At 49.8% G+C, this 17,878-nt stretch overlaps 1 protein-coding gene across 5 annotated transcripts in view; it reads left to right on the top strand.

Annotated features, from left to right (window-relative positions):
- The window catches only part of TLK2 (tousled like kinase 2), a 43,429-nt gene extending 31,362 nt beyond the window's left edge, over positions 1 to 12,067 (top strand). For all 5 annotated transcript variants that reach the window (XM_037411006.1, XM_037411005.1, XM_037411008.1 and 2 more), the window contains 9 exons: positions 858 to 955; positions 1,326 to 1,407; positions 3,104 to 3,195; positions 4,152 to 4,241; positions 4,735 to 4,904; positions 6,441 to 6,579; positions 7,704 to 7,815; positions 8,891 to 8,998; positions 9,371 to 12,067. In XM_037411006.1, coding sequence (XP_037266903.1) covers positions 858 to 955; positions 1,326 to 1,407; positions 3,104 to 3,195; positions 4,152 to 4,241; positions 4,735 to 4,904; positions 6,441 to 6,579; positions 7,704 to 7,815; positions 8,891 to 8,998; positions 9,371 to 9,544 — 1,065 coding nt within the window. In that variant the 3' untranslated portion in view covers positions 9,545 to 12,067. The remainder of the gene's footprint in view (positions 1 to 857; positions 956 to 1,325; positions 1,408 to 3,103; positions 3,196 to 4,151; positions 4,242 to 4,734; positions 4,905 to 6,440; positions 6,580 to 7,703; positions 7,816 to 8,890; positions 8,999 to 9,370) is intronic.
- The last annotated feature ends 5,811 nt before the right edge of the window (positions 12,068 to 17,878 follow it).

Below are 17,878 nucleotides of genomic sequence, written 5' to 3'. Positions count from 1 at the left end.
AGGTCCATCTACGCTGGCATGTAGTGTGTCACTCTGGAACAAAGGAATCCATTTGGAAATGGACCTTAATGGAAAATGAAGTAATGTTCTGGGATCGTGGCATTGTCTGAAGCTGTGCTTATCCTTCTCCACTTTTGGAAACTGGCTCATTCTATATGTCTAAAAATAGAACAATTTGAGAGGGGAAGGAACAAGAGTCACAAGACAAATGGGTAACTGTGTCCCTTGAGTCATATATACTGAATAATACTGCTCAAGGCGCACACTTTAATTGAGGTTTGCAGCCCTGTCCAGTGATGTGAATTCTGGCGCCATGTTTGAGGGCACTACAACTTCCAACTCTATGAACAGTGTATCAAAAAGTTCACGTGGCTGTATGTTACATTCTGACGTGTTCTACCACGTACCACTAATTGTCCTCTTCTCATGCTGCCTGATCCCCATGTGGCATCATGATATCTGTGTCCCTTACTTCTGAGGGCAGTCCTCTTTCTCTTGTCCCAGCAGAGGCTGAGTTCCTACAAAAACAGCTGCATAGCACTTAATCAGGGAAGGAGCAGGACCAGAGCAACAATGCTTCTTAATTACAGAAAATGTTTAAAACTGAGAAGGTGTAAAGGTGTTTCTGCTCCTGTCTCTGTTAGGTGTAAACAAAACTGCCCAGTCAGTTTTCATTCCGGTCATCTTCCACCTGACTCTTAGTTGATCATGACCATCTCTCTGATCTCCCAAACAAGTTACTTACAAATAACTTCTTCACAAGTGGAATTGCATTTGTGTTCCATAAATCAGGTGGAAATGCTAACTGCATTGTCTTACACAGTGTTGTGTTCTCCTTTTGGTTTTTCCTTGTACAGGAAGAAGCAGAGATCCAGGCAGAGTTGGAACGGCTAGAGAGGGTTAGAAATCTACATATCAGGGAATTAAAAAGGATACACAATGAAGATAATTCACAGTAAGCACATGGGGTTCAGGGACAAAATTGTCTAATAATCTTTTATTTGTCCCCTTTGTAATGGGGAACAATCTTTTTTTTAAAATTAGTGTTATGACTTAACATGTCACTTGATAGGGGGTGGCACAGTGGTACAACTTGAAGTCCATGTAAGACAAAGGCTTCCAGGTATATCAAGGTACCATTATATAGTCTTTAATCAGTGCAAAGTGATGACATAGTATCACATCTGTCAGTCATTAACACAACTTTAATATTTTTCTGGTTTAATGCAAAAATGTTGTTTCTAAGCTGCATAGTAGCTGCCATTTATTGTGCAGTAGATTGCATTATTTCTGTCAGTGTTCTTAAATGATGTCTTTCTCGCCAGATTTAAAGACCATCCAACGCTAAATGATAGATATTTGTTGCTACATCTTCTGGGTAGAGGCGGCTTCAGTGAAGTATATAAGGTAAATTTGAAGTGGCAATCTGTGGTGTAATCTGAATCTGCAGTGAAATATTGCAGTAAGCAGAATTTTTACACTTGTTTTCTCAGTGGTGTGTGTGGTTGTGGAGGGAAGAAGGGACATGACAAAGCACATGTTGCATCTGGCTTGCATTAGACAGCAGACTTGAGATTTTTAGGTTCTGCCCCTGTCCTCAGAGGTCAGATTTCCTGCAATGTATGTTTCAAGAAAATGTTGCACCAAGTCTGCAAGTTTTGTCAGGACAGAGAAGCAAACCGGTTGTTTCTTCAAGTGCTACACACAAATACCTTAAGTGGCTAAGTTATATGGAGTATGACATAGCAAGTCTGAGTGTCACTGTAAATAAGAGAAAATGGCTCCAATAATAAGAGCAAAGCCTCGTTTCCTGGGGGTAGAAGGCTTTTTTTCCTTGTGTCTTCATATTATGCTCTAAAGTAGCAGACTGAGGGTTGGGGGGGGGGTGTGTGCGTGTCATCTTGGGACTTCCTTGGAACTGAGGATTACTTGTGTGTCAGCACTCTTGCATGGCCAAGACCTGTGGTACTCTGGTGCTTTGACTGGTATGCTTAGAGCCTTTCCAGTTCTAAATATTCCCCTTCTGTACTCAGTAGTTTTTAATTCATGTTGAATTTGGCTAGAATGAAAATAACTATGCCAATGCAAATATTGGGAACTTCACAGCGATGTATTATTTTGATGCAGTATGACAGTAGGTATCTAAACTAGAGGGGCTACACTGCTCAGGTAGTGAAAAAAAAGCTACATGAAAGTACTCTGAATTTCTCTTTGGAGGCTTTGCTGACTAAGCAGAAAGCTTTGGCTCCACAGATGAAAGCAAGAGGGTATGAAAGTTTCATACCTGACCACGCGCTTAAGAGTTGTAACTGTTACTAAAACAAAGAAATGCTTAAGGCTTTTTCTCCAGAGTCCTGGCCAATCTATTAAGCATTAGGAGTTAAGTATGCAACTTCTGAGAGGGACACAGATTATCCTTGTCTACATACAATAGGATTTTGCCCCGTCCTATAAATTATTAGCTGTTGGTGCTCTCAGGCAAGGTAAAAAATTTCTGCATTTCTCCATGAGCAGAGCACAATTCCAGAGGTCCATTCTTTAAAGACTGACTAAATAGCAAGAAGCTGGAGGGAAAAATGCAGCGTAAGATTTACACGTTTCTGCCATTGAATTCTCCAGCTTCTAAATAAGCTGAAACATTATGTTCCAAGACATATTGCTGAGCTACCAATGCGAAACAAAGCATTGAAAACTCTGTATGTTTTGGTTTTTTTTTTTTTTTTTAGCTGAGCACAGAAAATGAGTTAGGGGGCTTGGGGGAATAATAGCAGGGTCTTTCCCAGTGTGATTAACTGTCTGTATTTTTGTAATTTGGCCTTTCTGATCCCATTATAGCTCTGGTGGTAAAATGTCAGAATAAATGTGGCATTAGTTAAATCCCAAGGGGGAAGGTCAGATCAAAGCACAGAATATTCAATTGTTTTCAGAGTTGCTTGGTTTCATTAGTGAAACTAATTACATCAAAATGTGTGTTTGCTCTTCACTCAGTATGTCGTAATGCTGATTTCCTGGGTGGGGATATTGGTTTGTTAGAGCTTGTCTGTTTTTGCAATATTAATTTGAAGTTGTGATTCCTACTGATTTTCAGCTCTTCTCTCTGCAGGCATTTGATTTAACAGAACAGAGATACGTAGCTGTGAAAATACACCAGTTAAATAAAAACTGGCGAGATGAGAAGAAAGAAAACTATCACAAGTAAGTAAGGCTGTAAAGCAGCCATGTTTCCAAACTCCTCCTGCATTTGGTTATCCGGTGTCAGTGAACAGGCTGCCATTTTTTCCTGTGTTTTAACACATTTCAGAAGTCACTCTCTGTCCCGGTAGCTACTTGCAAAAGTTATGGTCAGATTAGAGACGTTTTAAACATGCTCGTGGACACACACAGAGTTTTGTATAAGCACTATGGCACAAGGTTTGAAAGCACCTGTAGCGTTCTGTGAAGAAAGTGTTAAAAGTGGCTTCCTCTCTCTGAAATGTCCAAGCTCTACTCTTGTGGGAAACAGTTGTTTGTGCCCACTTTCCAGGTTACACACCTGCATTGTGCTCCCTGAAAGCCTTCCCCTTCCCTTTGTTTCCTAGAATACTTAATCCTTTCACAGATGATTAGGGCTGTATGTATGTCATGGCCTAGAAGGAGAGGTACAGGAAACCTTTTGGTGTTGGTAACACTTGCTCCCTAATGCCATGGATTAGATAAACTCTGCAGAATGGCAGCCAGGCCTTCTTGACAGCTTCAAAGGTAACACTGTGACGTTAATTGTCCAACAAGTCCCTGGGACAAACTAAACTCTATTTGAAGCCTGAAAGCTGGGCTGTTGAGCATCATGGAATTTTTCTAGAACTTGCTGATTTTTGTATTCAGCTATCTTGGATCCCTTAGTGATTTATTATGAGGTTATTCTAATTTGGCAAGCAGTACCATTATTCAAGAGTAGTTATGTTGTAGTATTGCCAGCATTTGAGATGCACTGAGATTCTGTGGTTCTTAAGAGCTGTTCTGCATATTTCCTCACTTGCTTGCCTTTTCCTGAGCTGTCTGAATAATGTGCATGGGTTTGATTGGACTGCTGTGTGGTATGTCTGAGTTCGCTATCTGCAGAACTTAGAATTAAGTCACTTGTATGACTAATGCTCAGACTTTCCTATTTTCAGACACGCGTGTAGAGAGTACAGAATTCACAAAGAACTGGATCATCCTCGAATAGTTAAGCTATATGACTACTTTTCGCTGGATACTGACTCGTAAGTTACGTTGCCATGTCCTTTGACTTGGGTTGACCCGTTCACTACAGGCAAAGTATTTGGTCCCTTAAAACTTTAGAGGAGAGTCCAGAGAATGTCCCCACCAGTGCAGCAGACTGTACTGCAGAGATATCTGGTGCAGTTTCAACATACGTTGGTATTCTAGATACACTAGCTCGCAAACCAGTATGCTGTATTATGTCAGATGTGGTGCTTTACTAGTAAATCCTACTCTGTGTTGGCCTGGGCAAATGCCCCAGCTGATGGAGCTTTCCCCTTCTGGATCTAGCACTTCATGGGGGATCTCTGACCTTTGTACTGTTGGGGGTTGAGGACTGTGCTCCTGGTAGCTTATTTTTAGAAAGGGTTTAATAGGCTGGAGGACTCTTAAATTAAAATACTGACCAAATAGGTGAGTCTTAAACCAGAACGCTTTGTTATTGCTTGTCTGTATCGGGTGCCTTAATTGCAACAACTCCTGTTTTGCCTTCAGGTTTTGTACAGTGTTAGAATACTGTGAGGGAAATGATCTGGACTTCTACCTGAAACAGCACAAATTAATGTCGGAGAAAGAGGCGCGATCCATTATCATGCAGATTGTGAATGCTTTAAAATACTTAAACGAAATCAAACCTCCCATCATACACTATGACCTTAAACCAGGTATGCTGTGCTGCTAGCTGGTGTGCTTAAGGATGCTGACTAAAGGTAATGGGTTGTAAGTAACATGGGGAAGTTTGCTTTGGTCAGACAGCAAAACGGAGACAGGGCTGTCTGGGAAAAGTAACTTGCAACAAGAAACAAACTAAAATGCATGGAGCATGCTGTGAAAAGGGTATTGTCTCCCAGGATTGCAACATAAAACAAGGAAGTCACATTCCAGAAAAAGTAGCCTCCTTGTTCAGAACGAGCCCTTGAACCACCAAGTGTCTGTGTTTGGTTTCTTAATGTCCTGCTTGTAGTCTGCTGTTGAGAGCTTCTGTTATTGCTTCATAAAAGGTTCCCACAATTACTAGTGTGTTTTCATGTCCCCATTTTACTGGCTTATTCTTCCTGTAATCATCTGCCTGAAAATTTGGTGACAGAAGCTTACTTGGAAGCGTTTGGTTTTTCATATCATGTGGCAGCTCCCAAAGCTGAGGACATACGGTCAAGCCATGCAGGTCTGCCTTTGAATTTGGTAATGTCTGTCCCATAGAGGGTCCCCTCCACGTGTTGCTGCAGATTTCCCTTTGCCATTGGGCAGAGTCACGAGGGGAGAAATGGAGGTGCTCTTTTTTTCTTTTTTTTTTTTTTTTTTTTGGGGGGGGGGGGGTGCAGTTGATGCCGATTGGCTGCATAGCTTTTTTTCCTAGTCCAGTAAAACTCAGCATCTCTTCGGGCAGTTATCCCTGGCTTGTCTCCCTATACTGGTGGCACTTCATCAGCATTGTGTAACTGGTATGTGATGTGGTTTATTGCATCAGCATGAGGAATCTTACGGGAGGTGGTGCTGTTGCACTAGTTCTAGTGACCCTGTTTCTTCCCCCAGCTGCCAACTGTTCTCATGTTGTCTGAGCATGCTGCAGAGCTCTGCCTACAGTTGTCTAAAGCTGTGATTCATCCACTGCCATCACGCACGATTCTGCTGCTTTATTGTAGGCTTTGAGAAAAACAGTGATGATCTGACTTCTTGATCCTTGATGGATTTGTAAAAGACTCTTGCCTAAGCAGTAATTGTCCTTTTTGAGCTTAGAAAGCCACTGGGGAGCACTGCCAGGAAGGAGAGAGTTTCTGGCTTGTTGAGAGGCCAGGGCAAGTCAGGACTTCTGGGCAGAATGAGTCATAACTGTGTATGTGTACTTTTCTCCTTAATCCTCCCTTTTGACCTGCCCTTCCAACGGGACCTTTGGGAGGGGTCAAAACAGCACGGGCATCAAACTCATTTGGCTAATAGGGCTCAGAATCTGGAGGCTGCAAGTAATGTCGTGCCACTGGGTCATTCCAGGATGGGTAGATCGGTTCTAGCGCTTGGTGGGAGTTGAGTTGTCTCTGGAGCTCAGGGTATTGGGTAGTAAAACATCCCCTGGGGTTGCTGCAGCTCACTGTGTAGGTTCCTTGTCCTCTTGTGCAGAGTGCCAGAGTACAATGCAATTTTATTCCTGGGGGTTTTCCTGTTAGATGTATATCCTAAGAGGCTGTTTCCTTCCTCTGTTCTAGGTAACATTCTTCTAGTCAATGGTACTGCATGTGGAGAGATAAAAATCACAGATTTTGGACTTTCCAAAATCATGGATGATGACAGCTACAACTCTGTTGATGGCATGGAACTGACATCACAGGGGGCTGGTACTTACTGGTAAGCATCACCTGGGGCATTTGCAAATTGCAGATCAAGAACAGTTTATAAATAGCTTTGGATCTATGTCAGGTCTATATGTGCTGCCATTGTCTGTGACAGCTTGAGACACTGGAGGTTTAAGACCCTAGAAACTGCTCTTGTTGTCACACAGCTCCTTATGAGGCTGACAGCTTTTTACTTTTCAGTGGGTTAGCGTTTATATATTTGAAAACTCTTATACAAAAGGCCTAGTGAAAAACTGCATATGCTGCATGCTGCTGAGATGGCGAGTGGAGCTTGGCAGCCGTTTCACAGCCCATAATGGCACTGTCTGACAGTCGGGCGAGGAGGAGGAGAAAACCGTGCCTGTCGGGAAATTTAGGTACATCAGGGAGATGGAAAGAGTTTGCCACTGAAATAAGGAGGTGAAAATCCATAGTCAGCTCTTTCAAAAGATGCTCTGGCTACAGACAGCACTGTGAGATGTACATCACTTTTGGGTGTCATGTGAAAGGCGTTTTCAGCAATACTTTATCCTCACTGCCAAGTATTGTCACTGTGTCACCCGTGGCTGAGAGCAAGACCTACGGTGAGTGCCACTGAAAGCGATTCTTTGATGGCACCTAAGCTGCAGACTGTCACTATGGGCAACAGTTGTATGGGAACATTTGTTAAGGCATTCTGTATTGTACAATTTTATTCTGTTCCTAAAAATGAAACTAACTGTAGTTTGAGCAAGGCTGAGTGTCTCTTAACTAGGACGTGGCATCTGGGGTTGTATTTCTAGATATATGTATTTTGGCTCTGTGTTTCTCTTGTGGAATTGTTGGCCAACCCCTTTTAACAAAAAATACCAGTTCCGAAGATCAAAGAAAATGGAGTTATTTTATGTGCTCCGGTGAAAAGAAACTGACCGTGCTGACTAGCTCAGACCATGGGTATCTGGAGAGTCTTGGGGTCACTGTTCCCAGAAGGGGTCTGCATTTGTGATTGTGGTCCAAAGATGTACAAGAATGAGATTGGGTCCCTCAAGTCCTAAGCCAGTATCTGATCGCAGAACCTTGTTCCTTCCTTTCAAAAGAAAATGATGAAAAGTATTTGAAGATGCTGCTCATAACCTGTTGTTGCTTCCTTCTAATTAGGTATTTGCCACCAGAATGTTTTGTGGTTGGGAAAGAACCTCCAAAGATTTCAAATAAAGTTGATGTCTGGTCAGTGGGAGTCATCTTCTATCAGTGTCTCTATGGCAGAAAGGTAAGACTGCATTTAAGTCCTTTCTTAGTGGTGATTCCCAAACCTTTTGGGAGGCAGCCCTGGCTTCTGCTTCCTTCTCCTCCCCAGGCTGAGAAGGTGCTTCCTTCCGCCTTGTCTCCTTGCTGTCAGCTCCAAGGTGGATCTAATGGGGGAGAAGTGGGGAGAATTCACTAGGCTGTGTTTTGCTCTACGTGGCACTTCCTTCAGAGCAGTATTCTGCAGATAAATCTATTTCCACTGGGCTTGTTCCCACTGAGGCCGTTATGGGAAGTGTATTGTTCAGGGCCAGACACCTGAGGTTCTTGGTCTGGCGTTGTTTTGTGATGCTTTCAGTGCACTAAGCCTTTGTGGAGCCTGCTGCTGCAAGTGTTGTGAAAGCCTGGGCTGAGAAACGTGGTGTGTTGCTTAGTGTTGTCAGTCAGACGGTGGAACCAGCGCAGCAGGGACTGAAGTGGGTGAATCTGCTGTTGGCTTAGATAGAGGAAGGCCCTCTTGTGTGTGCTGAAGCTGACCTAGGTCTGGAAAGAGACTTAACTCTTTGTCTAGAGCGCTCTATCCAGCTCAGTTAATCCCTCCAAAACATCCATGGGAGCTCCAGGTGGAGCAGACACCAGTGTCGAGTCACATTTAGACATACTGACGCCACCACCAAAGCCCAAGAAGGAATGTGAGAATTTGTAGGAGCTGCCTGTTGGCAGCAGGACCCTGACATGCCCCGGGGCTGTGGCTAACTTTAACATGTTTGCAGGACTGTCACTTTTCATTTTCCCCAACCTGCTGAACTGGCACATCAGGGAGATCCCAGCCCAAGCAAGGCCTGCTCCGATCCCATCCCATTCCTGTCAGAGTTGGAGACACCCCAGACATGTTCCAGTTTCATCCCTTTTGTTCAGTTTAAGGTCAGGAGCAATGTGTCCTCATCTGGCTGGAATCTGCAGCACCCTCACAGCATTTGTGAGCTGCTTGCTCAGAAAAATACTGATGTCAAGCGATGATAAAAGAGTAGAATTACGGGGGTTTTTAAGGCCTGTCTTAAAACTTTAACTACTGTCTTCTGTTGGGTTTTTTTTGGTAGCCCTTTGGTCACAACCAGTCACAACAAGACATTCTGCAGGAGAACACAATTCTGAAAGCTACCGAGGTGCAGTTCCCTCCAAAGCCAGTAGTCACACCAGAAGCAAAGGTAAATCTTGCAGCGAGTTTGATCACGCTGTGTATGTTGGGTCGGCACTGGCAGCTCCATCCTCTTGGTTTCCCTAAAACCAGCAGGAGTTCCGTGTTTGACACTTGCCTCCTGCAGCGCGTTCGGTGGCTTTGCGCTGCTGTAGCTGTCAGGCTGAGGACTGAACAGAGTGCGGTGCGTGCCTCTGCCCGCGCGTTCTCCTGATAAAAGATGAGCTTCTGGTGTAGGAGTCGGGCTGTCTCTGTGGTCACTGCAGAAGGAATTTCAAGCGCTGGGGTTGTCAGATTGCCCCCGTGCCTGAAGAGTTCTCTGGTAAAGCTTCCTATTTCTGTCCGTCTGCTAATTCTCGTTTTGCCTTTGGGGTATCTGCAGGCGTTTATCAGACGTTGTTTGGCCTACCGAAAGGAGGATCGGATAGATGTCCAGCAACTGGCCTGTGACCCGTACTTGCTGCCTCACATCCGCAAATCTGTATCCACAAGCAGCCCAGCTGGAGCTGCGATTGCATCAACCTCTGGATCATCCAATAATAGCTCTTCAAACTGAGACAGAGTAATAGGCCAAAAACTGCTTGAGAAACCGGCAAAAAGACTTTCAGAAACAGCTTTGGAATAGAGGAATCCGCAAGGGTCTCGAGAAACCTGTACCAGGTGCTTTTTTTCTCTTGCTTTTTTCCATCCATAGAGCATGACATCAACTCTCATCAAGAAAACCTTCGGCATCTAGGCCAAGCCATGTGGATAGGAGATGGCTTGAGGTTTATCCAGTAAATGACCACAAAAGGGTGGCTGCTCTGAGCAAGGAGGGGAAACTCAAGAAAATACAAAAAGACATGGTTCCATGTACTGTGAACTTCTGAACATGCAGCCTTGGGGAATCCAGGACGCCGTGTGTGCTTCATATGAAGAATGTGGACTTTGGAGAAAGACTGGGCTAGTCCAGTGTTGATATTTAAACATTGTTCTTTTTCTTTTAATAAAGTTTAGGTAACATCTCCTGAAAAGCTCGAAGCACCAAGGTTCAGCTGGGGATGGTATATGACTCTTTGCCCTTTGGAGGGGAAAAAAGTTGATCCTGCCTGTTCATGGCACTAGAGTTAGTGTTTTACCCCTAATTAATTTCAATTTTTTAAAAATAACAATTTTTTGGAAGAAAACAGTTTTCTGGTCTCAAAGTGAAACCCGTATTAGCAGGCTCATGGCAGTGTCCATTCTGCGGATGGTGCAGCTTTCTGCTCCCTTGGGGTGGCCTCATGAATACAATTCACCTTCTCAGGAGGGCGCTGAAGCCCACAGGAGAACAGGCTTGCGTAGATCTCCTGTGATCAGAGTGGATCACAGCTCAGACTGCCACAAGGTTTTCAGCTGCTGCTTCGTAGCTCTCAACGGTTGCACCTTTTTAATTTATTTGAAGTGCTGTTCTTTTTGAAAACACACCCTGACATGTTCACGACGTGCTCTCTGCTCTCGTGAGTGTGATACCTGTTGACTGTTGAAAAGGCAGGCAGTGAACGGGAAAGAATCGGAGCACAGCCCAGCTGATCACAGGTGTGATCTGTGCTCACGCAGTACTGTACATACCTTGTTCATCTTACAAAAATCCAAAGCTGAAGACTTGTCTGCTCTTCTCGGTTAGGTGACTTGGCAGCAAAGCTTCCTCTCCCTTAACACTTACCTTCTAAAACTTGCTGACTTTCCTAACTTGCTGCCATCGCTGCATCCGATTTCAAGTGAGAGGGGATGAGATAATGTTCTTGAAGGGAGCAAACACCCGAATTTTTTTTTTTTTTTGTCTCCCTTCTGTAGTCTGGAGGGTCTCACACCCTTCGGCGGGATCCTGCCTGCTGTGAAACGCAAGCCTCTTGTCCCCGCTCTGCCCCCTGTTCCCCCCACATTGAAGGAAAACTGAAAACACATACAAAAAGCACAGCACTTGAACATGTGGCAGCCAGGTTGGAGTGCTCCTAACATGTGGCAGGAGTTCATAGCCAGAAATATTTAAAGATGCAGTGTTCAAAAGCAAGGCTTGTGTCGGTAGGGAGCCGAGCGGTACACTGTATTCAGGGTGGTGTTTAAAAAACACATGACCCTGAGCGCACTTCCGAACCCGGTACCCAGACCGCTGCGGCGTGGGCTGTCCGTGCGTCACCTCCAGCATCGCACCCGCAGCTCCGGCACCACGTGGACTGGTTTTGGGGTGCTTGGTAGCCAAATGGCGTTCTTGTGGCAAGCGATGTTCTCCATTGTGCACTTTTCAGAGAGAACTACTGCTTGTCTGCCTTATTGTAAGCCATCGTCTGCAAGTATTATGCTTAAACCTGATCAGGAACTTCTAGTAAACTGAAAAATGGAGGAGTCTGCTGAAATCAGGCGATGGACCTGGGAAGTGGAGAACTCTGCCGCTTTGATTTTTCTTACTGTTTTTGTAGTGACTCTTGGGCTTTTAATTGGATGTATTCACTTGCAGGTGCATTAAGGTGGTCTCTAAACTGTAGTATTTTAAACAAAGAAAAGAAATACTGCATCTTTAAATCCTCAGCCATAATTTCTTAGCCCTTTCCATCCCTGCTGCTCTGTTCCAGAAGTTAACTATTTAGCAAACAGCACTTCGACTTGTCTATTCAGCCTGTCAGGCGCAATCAGGGTTGATGCTTCATCCCGTTTGCTGAAGCTGATGATTTGGTGTCTGTCCACCAGATCGGGGAGAATTCTAAAAGGGTTTTTTCTATCCCGGTCCCGTTGTTTCTTGGACATACAGTGTGTGCTATCTCTGTGGGTGTGATTAGTTTTGTGTCAGATGCATTTATTCCTGCTGTGCGACACCCATCCAGGGGCGTGGGGACAGCGTTGGCCTTTCCTGAGGCTGATGGCAGTGAAGAACCCTGGTAGAATTCTGGCTGCGACACCTTCCTTGTTAATATGGGTTTCACTTCCAATAACAGACCCTATTGCCACACTGTTCATTTACTTAAAGAAAAGTGTATGAAGAATTTGTAACTTAAACCAGGCCAGACTGTTTTGGCTCTACCCAACAGATGAGACATGGATATTAAAATAAGTTTTAAGAAACCGATTTGCTCGGCTCTTACTGTTCTGCTCTTTGTAGCGTTGGCACGAGCTCTCTTGCAGTGGCTGCGTGGAGTTGACATGAGACAAGATGAGGAAGGATGGAGGAGGGCTGCGTTCAGCAGCTCAGAGCAGTGAGATTTCTGCCTCGGAGGGGGGAATTGCTGAAAATTACAAAGTCTTATTTAATTACTGGCATCAATCTTGTTGTGGAACGTCGAGACACATTCGAGGTGGGTTTGTCCCTCATTTCCAGTAGAGTAGCAGCTGCCTTTAGAAGCTATAGATGTTCAGGACACAAAATGCACCTTTTCTGTGTCTGTTGATGAAAATCGGTGTTGAACTCCTGTGCCCTGGCTGTCTCTGCCGGGAGCTGGTGGCTGCAACCCGCTGGCTGCTCCCCAGCGCACGGGTGCCCGAGGCTCTAGCCTCAGTCACCCAGAGTAACTGTGCTGAGCAGTGATGAGAAACTCGGCTCCTTTAATTTCTTACGGCTGAGCCTTGTCAGCTTTAAAAAAAACATACAATAGAAAATTAAAAAGGACCTTGGCAGCTGAAGATGTCGAGTTTGCTTATATCTGGACTAATAACTGGGGAGCACCGGTTCACACGCCCGGCTCCTCTGCCGGTGTGTCACAGCCCCAGTGCGGGGTGGCCCCCCCATGGAGCTGGGCAGCGGCAGCCCCCTGGAGCCTGCTGCCTCCGAGGGGGAGTCGGGGGGGATTGAGGAGTCGTCGCGGGGATCGGGGCTTCTCTGCAGCCTACACCACCCTCGCTGCACTTGAAGTCGGCGTTGGGCTGAGCGCGAGTGAAACCAAACACCGAGAGCAGCTCGGCTCCCTCCCCGCTGCTGCAGTTGATTATTTTTCAGCCCCCTGTGCCAGTTTTGATGATGCGACACAGATTTGGGCAGGGGGAGGTGGCGGCAGCGTTTCGGCAGCGAGCGCACAAGCATCCTGCGGCGGCAGCCGGGCCTCGGGGGCAGGCACCCACCGCGCCTGCGTGGCGTGCCCGGGAGCGGGGGTACGTGCGGGATTACGCGCTCAGCTTGACGCCAGCGGGAACGAGAGACTGACCGAGGGGCTGCCTCGCTGGATGCTTCGCCTCCTGCGTTAGCGGTTAGGAGGCACGCTAGGCAATGAGCTGCCTCCTGCCAAATGGGCCAGTCCCAGTTTATTTTGCGACCTGGCAAACCCTCGGCACGAGGTTTGCTCCCGCTGCCAGTGTCTCCCTGGGGTTTGCTGCCGGAGGATGGTATTTTCTGGGTGCTACGCAAGCCTGGCTCAAGCAGCCTTGACTCAAACCTTCCCGCTCCCAGCATGGAGTGGGAGAGGGGACTTGCAGCGTGTGGACGTGGGACCCGGTGCAGCCCTGACTCCCGCCCAGACCGGAGTCACCTTTTCTACCAAACGCCGAGGAACCTTTGCACGTGACGCTGAATTTCCACCGCCGCACGTGGCTGTGCCCAAGTCCCCGCTTCACCCCGGCGCTGCCCCTGGGGCAGCCGGTGCTCCAGAGCCATCGCCCTGGGTGGGGGTGAGAGGCCAAGCAAACGCGGAGCTGCTCAGCCTCCCCTCACCACATTCTCACCCAGGAACAGGCGTCTTGGCCACAAGGACGCTATTGTCTGTGCCGGGCGGGGGAGCAGGAGCTGGGACCGGGGCTGAGACACGCTCTTATTTCATGCATTAACTGCGTGGGGGCGCGAGGGATGGGAAAAGCCGCTGGCGCGTGCTGTCTGCTAAGGAGCCGTGCGCCGCTGCCAGCGCTGTGCGCGTCCCGTCTTCTCTTCACTCCCAGCTCTGCCTCTTGCCATGGGATGGGTTGCTGCAGCCTTTCTTCTCCCTCCGTCCTTCTATTGCTCTGTTGCCTCTCATTTCCAAACGCTGGCCAGCTGCTGGGTCAGCGCAGGGGGGGGCTCCGTGCTTCGTGTTGATCCAGTAAAGTCTGAAAAGAGACGTCAGCCACCGTCTGCCCCACCAGTGTGGGATGAGCCTCACCAGCCCGCAGGCAGCCCTGGCCCAGAGCTGCCCTCCCACCCGCTGTTACTTGGGCTGCAGGGATGGGGCAGAGAGGAGCAGTGGTCCAGGTGGGGCTAAAAACACTGGGATGCTGTGGGGGGCGGCGGGGTGAAGACGAGGAGACTTGGCCTGGCGTGCAGGTCAGATCTCCCATCCCCACTCGAGCAGCCACAGGCAACGCAGGCCGGGGTGCTTGGCTCTGGTTTGGGTTCACGGGAAGAAAAACCCCCTGAGCTCTGCTCAGCGCCGTCCTCTCTTGACCGAAGCCACCAGCTGTGCGGGAGCCATGAGCACGTGCTGGCTCGGGTCCGCAGGACATGGGCTGCCGTGTCGGCAACCTCCTCGCTCTTGGCCTTGATTGTGAGATTCAGGGCTCAAAACCTGCTTTGTTCAGCATTGGCTCATCCCAGATCCTGCTAATCCTGAAAATCCACCCGCTCGCACCCAAACCCAGGAGACCGGCCGGGATTGGTGCCAAAACCTCTCCAGGCTAAAGGGACCGGCGAGGGACAGAGGTGGAAGGGCACGTGCCTGTGGCTACCGGGTATGGCAGTGGCAGAGGTGGAAATGAAGCATCTGGGGCTGACTGCGTGGCCGCTGGACCAGGCTGCTCCTGCTGGAAAGGGCCGTGGGACAGGGTGGGATCTCTGCTTCCCGGACCCATCCCTGCTTCTGGCTGGGGGAAGATGCCGTTCGGGATGTGCTGTCCTCCGCCGCTCTCCAGCTGCCTTCCCTTCCCGCTCGGCAACCCGGCTCTGCTCATTTGCTCCAGTCATGCAGAGAAAGTGTTTTTCTAAAAGGCAGATTTCTTGCAAATGGCTGGAATTTCTCTTTGCCCCTTTCCAGGAGCTCTGGGGAGGCCGGGGAGGAAGGAGAGGCAGCGGGCTCGGAGGGCAGCGCTGCTCCCCGGGAAGCCCCCAGCCCCGTCTCGCCCCCGCGGCGGAAGGGCAGGGATCTCGGCGCTGGCCCTCCCAGGGCTGGAGCGCCCTGAAATTCCTCGTGGCAGCTTTGAGCGAGCACATCTGGTTTTAATAAATTATTTGCAGCTTGAACTTGCCTGACTTTTAAGGGCTGCAGAAGAGAGAGCAGCAAAGAGCTCTGAGAGCCCCAGTGTGGGGCGCCCACAAAGGGACCCCCCACCCCCTCTTTGCAGTGCTTGGAGCCAGTGGAGTTGGGCAGGGGGGCGAGGGGGGGTCTGGGGCTGCCCAAAGCCCTGGAGGGTCCCCAGCAGCTGGCAGAGCCCCGTCTGCTCCTCGCAAGAGCTGAGGGGACGGTCGGTTTGGAGGCAAGGAAACGGCCCTTCTTTTTGGCCAGGATCCTTCTGCCCACAGCTGGGTGTCGAGCAAAGCTGGGGCTGAGCTTAAACACGGCGTTTCTGTGCTCAGGCGAGGAGCAAACCACAGCGCAGGCGAGGGTGCCTCCCCAACACCCCCTGCTCGGTGGGGCCCCAGCCAGCGGCGAGACCCCTCTCCCAGCACAAACCCCATCAGTGCTTGGCAAAGCCAAACCCTCAGGACCATCGGCATCACCCGGGTGCCCGATGGAAGAGCTGAGCCCACCCATCGTTTCCCCACGCTCAGCCTCAGAGGGAAGGCTGCAAATGCAAACTGGTGCTTCGGGGCAAGCCCCCCACTGTACCCCCATGCAGGTTCCCCGCTGTGCCGGGGGGAGTGTCAAGCCCCACGTCCCTGCCAGGGGGCTGCCAGCCACCCCTCGCCGCCCAGCGCAGAGCCTGGCGGTGGGCTCTGGGGGGAAGCCCTCTCCATTGCTGGGCCTGGGGCTGTCCTGGCTGCTCCCCGCCTTGTCTCCGGCTCGAGGAGAGCGACGTGGCCTTCCCCTGCTGCCGCTGCCGGCGCGGGGGAGAGAGGAGCCAGCAGACGCCAAGACAGCCTCTTCCCTAAGCAGTGACCTCAGCGCGGCGGCGCCTGCCAGGTGGGTGTTGATCTTGGCCCAGCCGGTCCTGTTCGGGGGCCAGGATGAGGCCGAGGCGGCGCGGCCGGAGGGCTGAGCTCGTGGCAAAGCCTGGCAGGTGCTGCTGGACCCCGGCGTGTGGGCAGCCCCCGGCTGTGACTGCCACAGCAAAGCAAAGCCCGTGGCACTGGCAGCCCCTCCACAGCTGATGCTTGCTGGCAGGGCTTTGACCCGCCCAGTCCTGAGAGCCATGGGATGCAGGGAACACCCTTGGAAAAGCACAATTGAGCAGGACGTGCAGCCTCCCTGGGCACATAATGTACCTCCATGTCAACCCTGGGGTCTAAAATAGACCCTTTGGACCTGCTGGTCCTCAGAGGTGGCTGATGGGTTGGTGCAAATCCTTTGGAGCATCTGCCCTCGAGGCTGGTGCTGCAGGCACTGCTCTCGTGGTCCACGGGTCCCCAGATCCTGTCCTCTAACACCTCTGGCACAATCAAACACCAAACGTGCCCCAGATCAGCTCCAAACTCAGGAAATCACAGGGTGCCCTGCTGCCACTGAGCACCCCAGCTCAACTCCAGGTTTTTCCTTCCCATCCCGAATAGCTGGGTCCCACAGCTCCTTAGTGACACTTATTTCCAACTTGTGCAATGCCGAGCATCCCGACTGACCCATTTTCTGCCAGTGCTCCCAGCCAGGGCAGCCAAAGGTGGGCAAGCAGCATGGATCCATCTCTGGAAATACTTTCCAAATCCTTCTGCAGGGTGATTTCGCCCAAGCCGATGCTGCTTCACCCTGCCCCATCGCACCCCCTCCACTGCGGCCGCTCCCCAGACGGTACGTTGCTTCAGCCAAAAACCAGCATTTTTTATTTCAAGTAGGGAACAGATACGGATGCTCTGACTGCAGGAATCGGCCGCAGATGTTGAATGTCACAAACACTGGGCAAGCCTGGGACAAGCCCACGGCTCCCCTCCGTCACCTGGTGCCAGGACTCTCCTGAGAGCGTGGCCAGCAGCGCCGTCGCCCGTCCCCTGCACACGGCCGCATCCCCTCGTCTGGCAGCAGCTCGTTAGGGCCAGAGAGGTCAGACAGCCTGGAAATGTCCCAGGGGAAGGGAAAAATGCATTTCCTCCCGATCCACTCCGACGAGTAGCAACTCAACTGGTACTAAACCGGATTAGGAGGAGAGTAGGCGAGGAGCTGTTGGCCGGCGTTGGAGGAATTAATTGTTAGGGAGTGCTAATTATCTTCTAATCGCATGCAGCAAAGGGGCCTCCAAGACATGGGATGAACCAGACTGGGGGGCGGCGATGCTCCGTGGGACCCGACGCCTTTTGTCTCTGCTGTGTCCCCTCCTTTGGATGGGATTGAACTCCTGGGAAAGGGATGTCAGTTTTCTCTGGGATGGACGGAGGGTCCCGCTCATGGGACTTCACGGCTACATCACGTCTGGCTGCCAGTGCCCCGGTGGGCAGCATCCCCCAGGAGTGGTCGCCAAGGTTCAGGGATGGGAGCGAGGATCTGGGCAGCTCCCTCCTCTCCTCCAGGCTGTTGTGCTCACTCCCCACGGGCAGCCCCCGGCATGCGTCCAGCCGTGGAGGGTGAGCGAGGCTGCTCTCCCAGCGCTGCCTCAATTAAAAAATAATCCCTGGCTTAAAAATAATCAACAGCCCAGATGCTCATGTGCTTAATTGGCACCCCACCCCTCCACCCCGACCCCGGAGGGTTTGCATCCCCAAAGCCCGTCCTGGCAGGTCCTTCCTGCCTTGCTGGGAAACAACGGATTCATTTATTTTTGCAAGAATGGCCAAACAGCACGTGGCTGGCTTACACCCGTGTCCCTGCGTCCTGCCATCTCAGGGCCAGATCCTGCTGCC

This window comes from Falco rusticolus, chromosome 18 (genome assembly GCF_015220075.1).
Source record: "Falco rusticolus isolate bFalRus1 chromosome 18, bFalRus1.pri, whole genome shotgun sequence".
Lineage (NCBI taxonomy): Eukaryota > Metazoa > Chordata > Aves > Falconiformes > Falconidae > Falco > Falco rusticolus.
The sequence above is the reverse complement of the archived record's forward strand: the minus strand, read 5'-3'. Positions and strand labels throughout refer to the sequence as shown.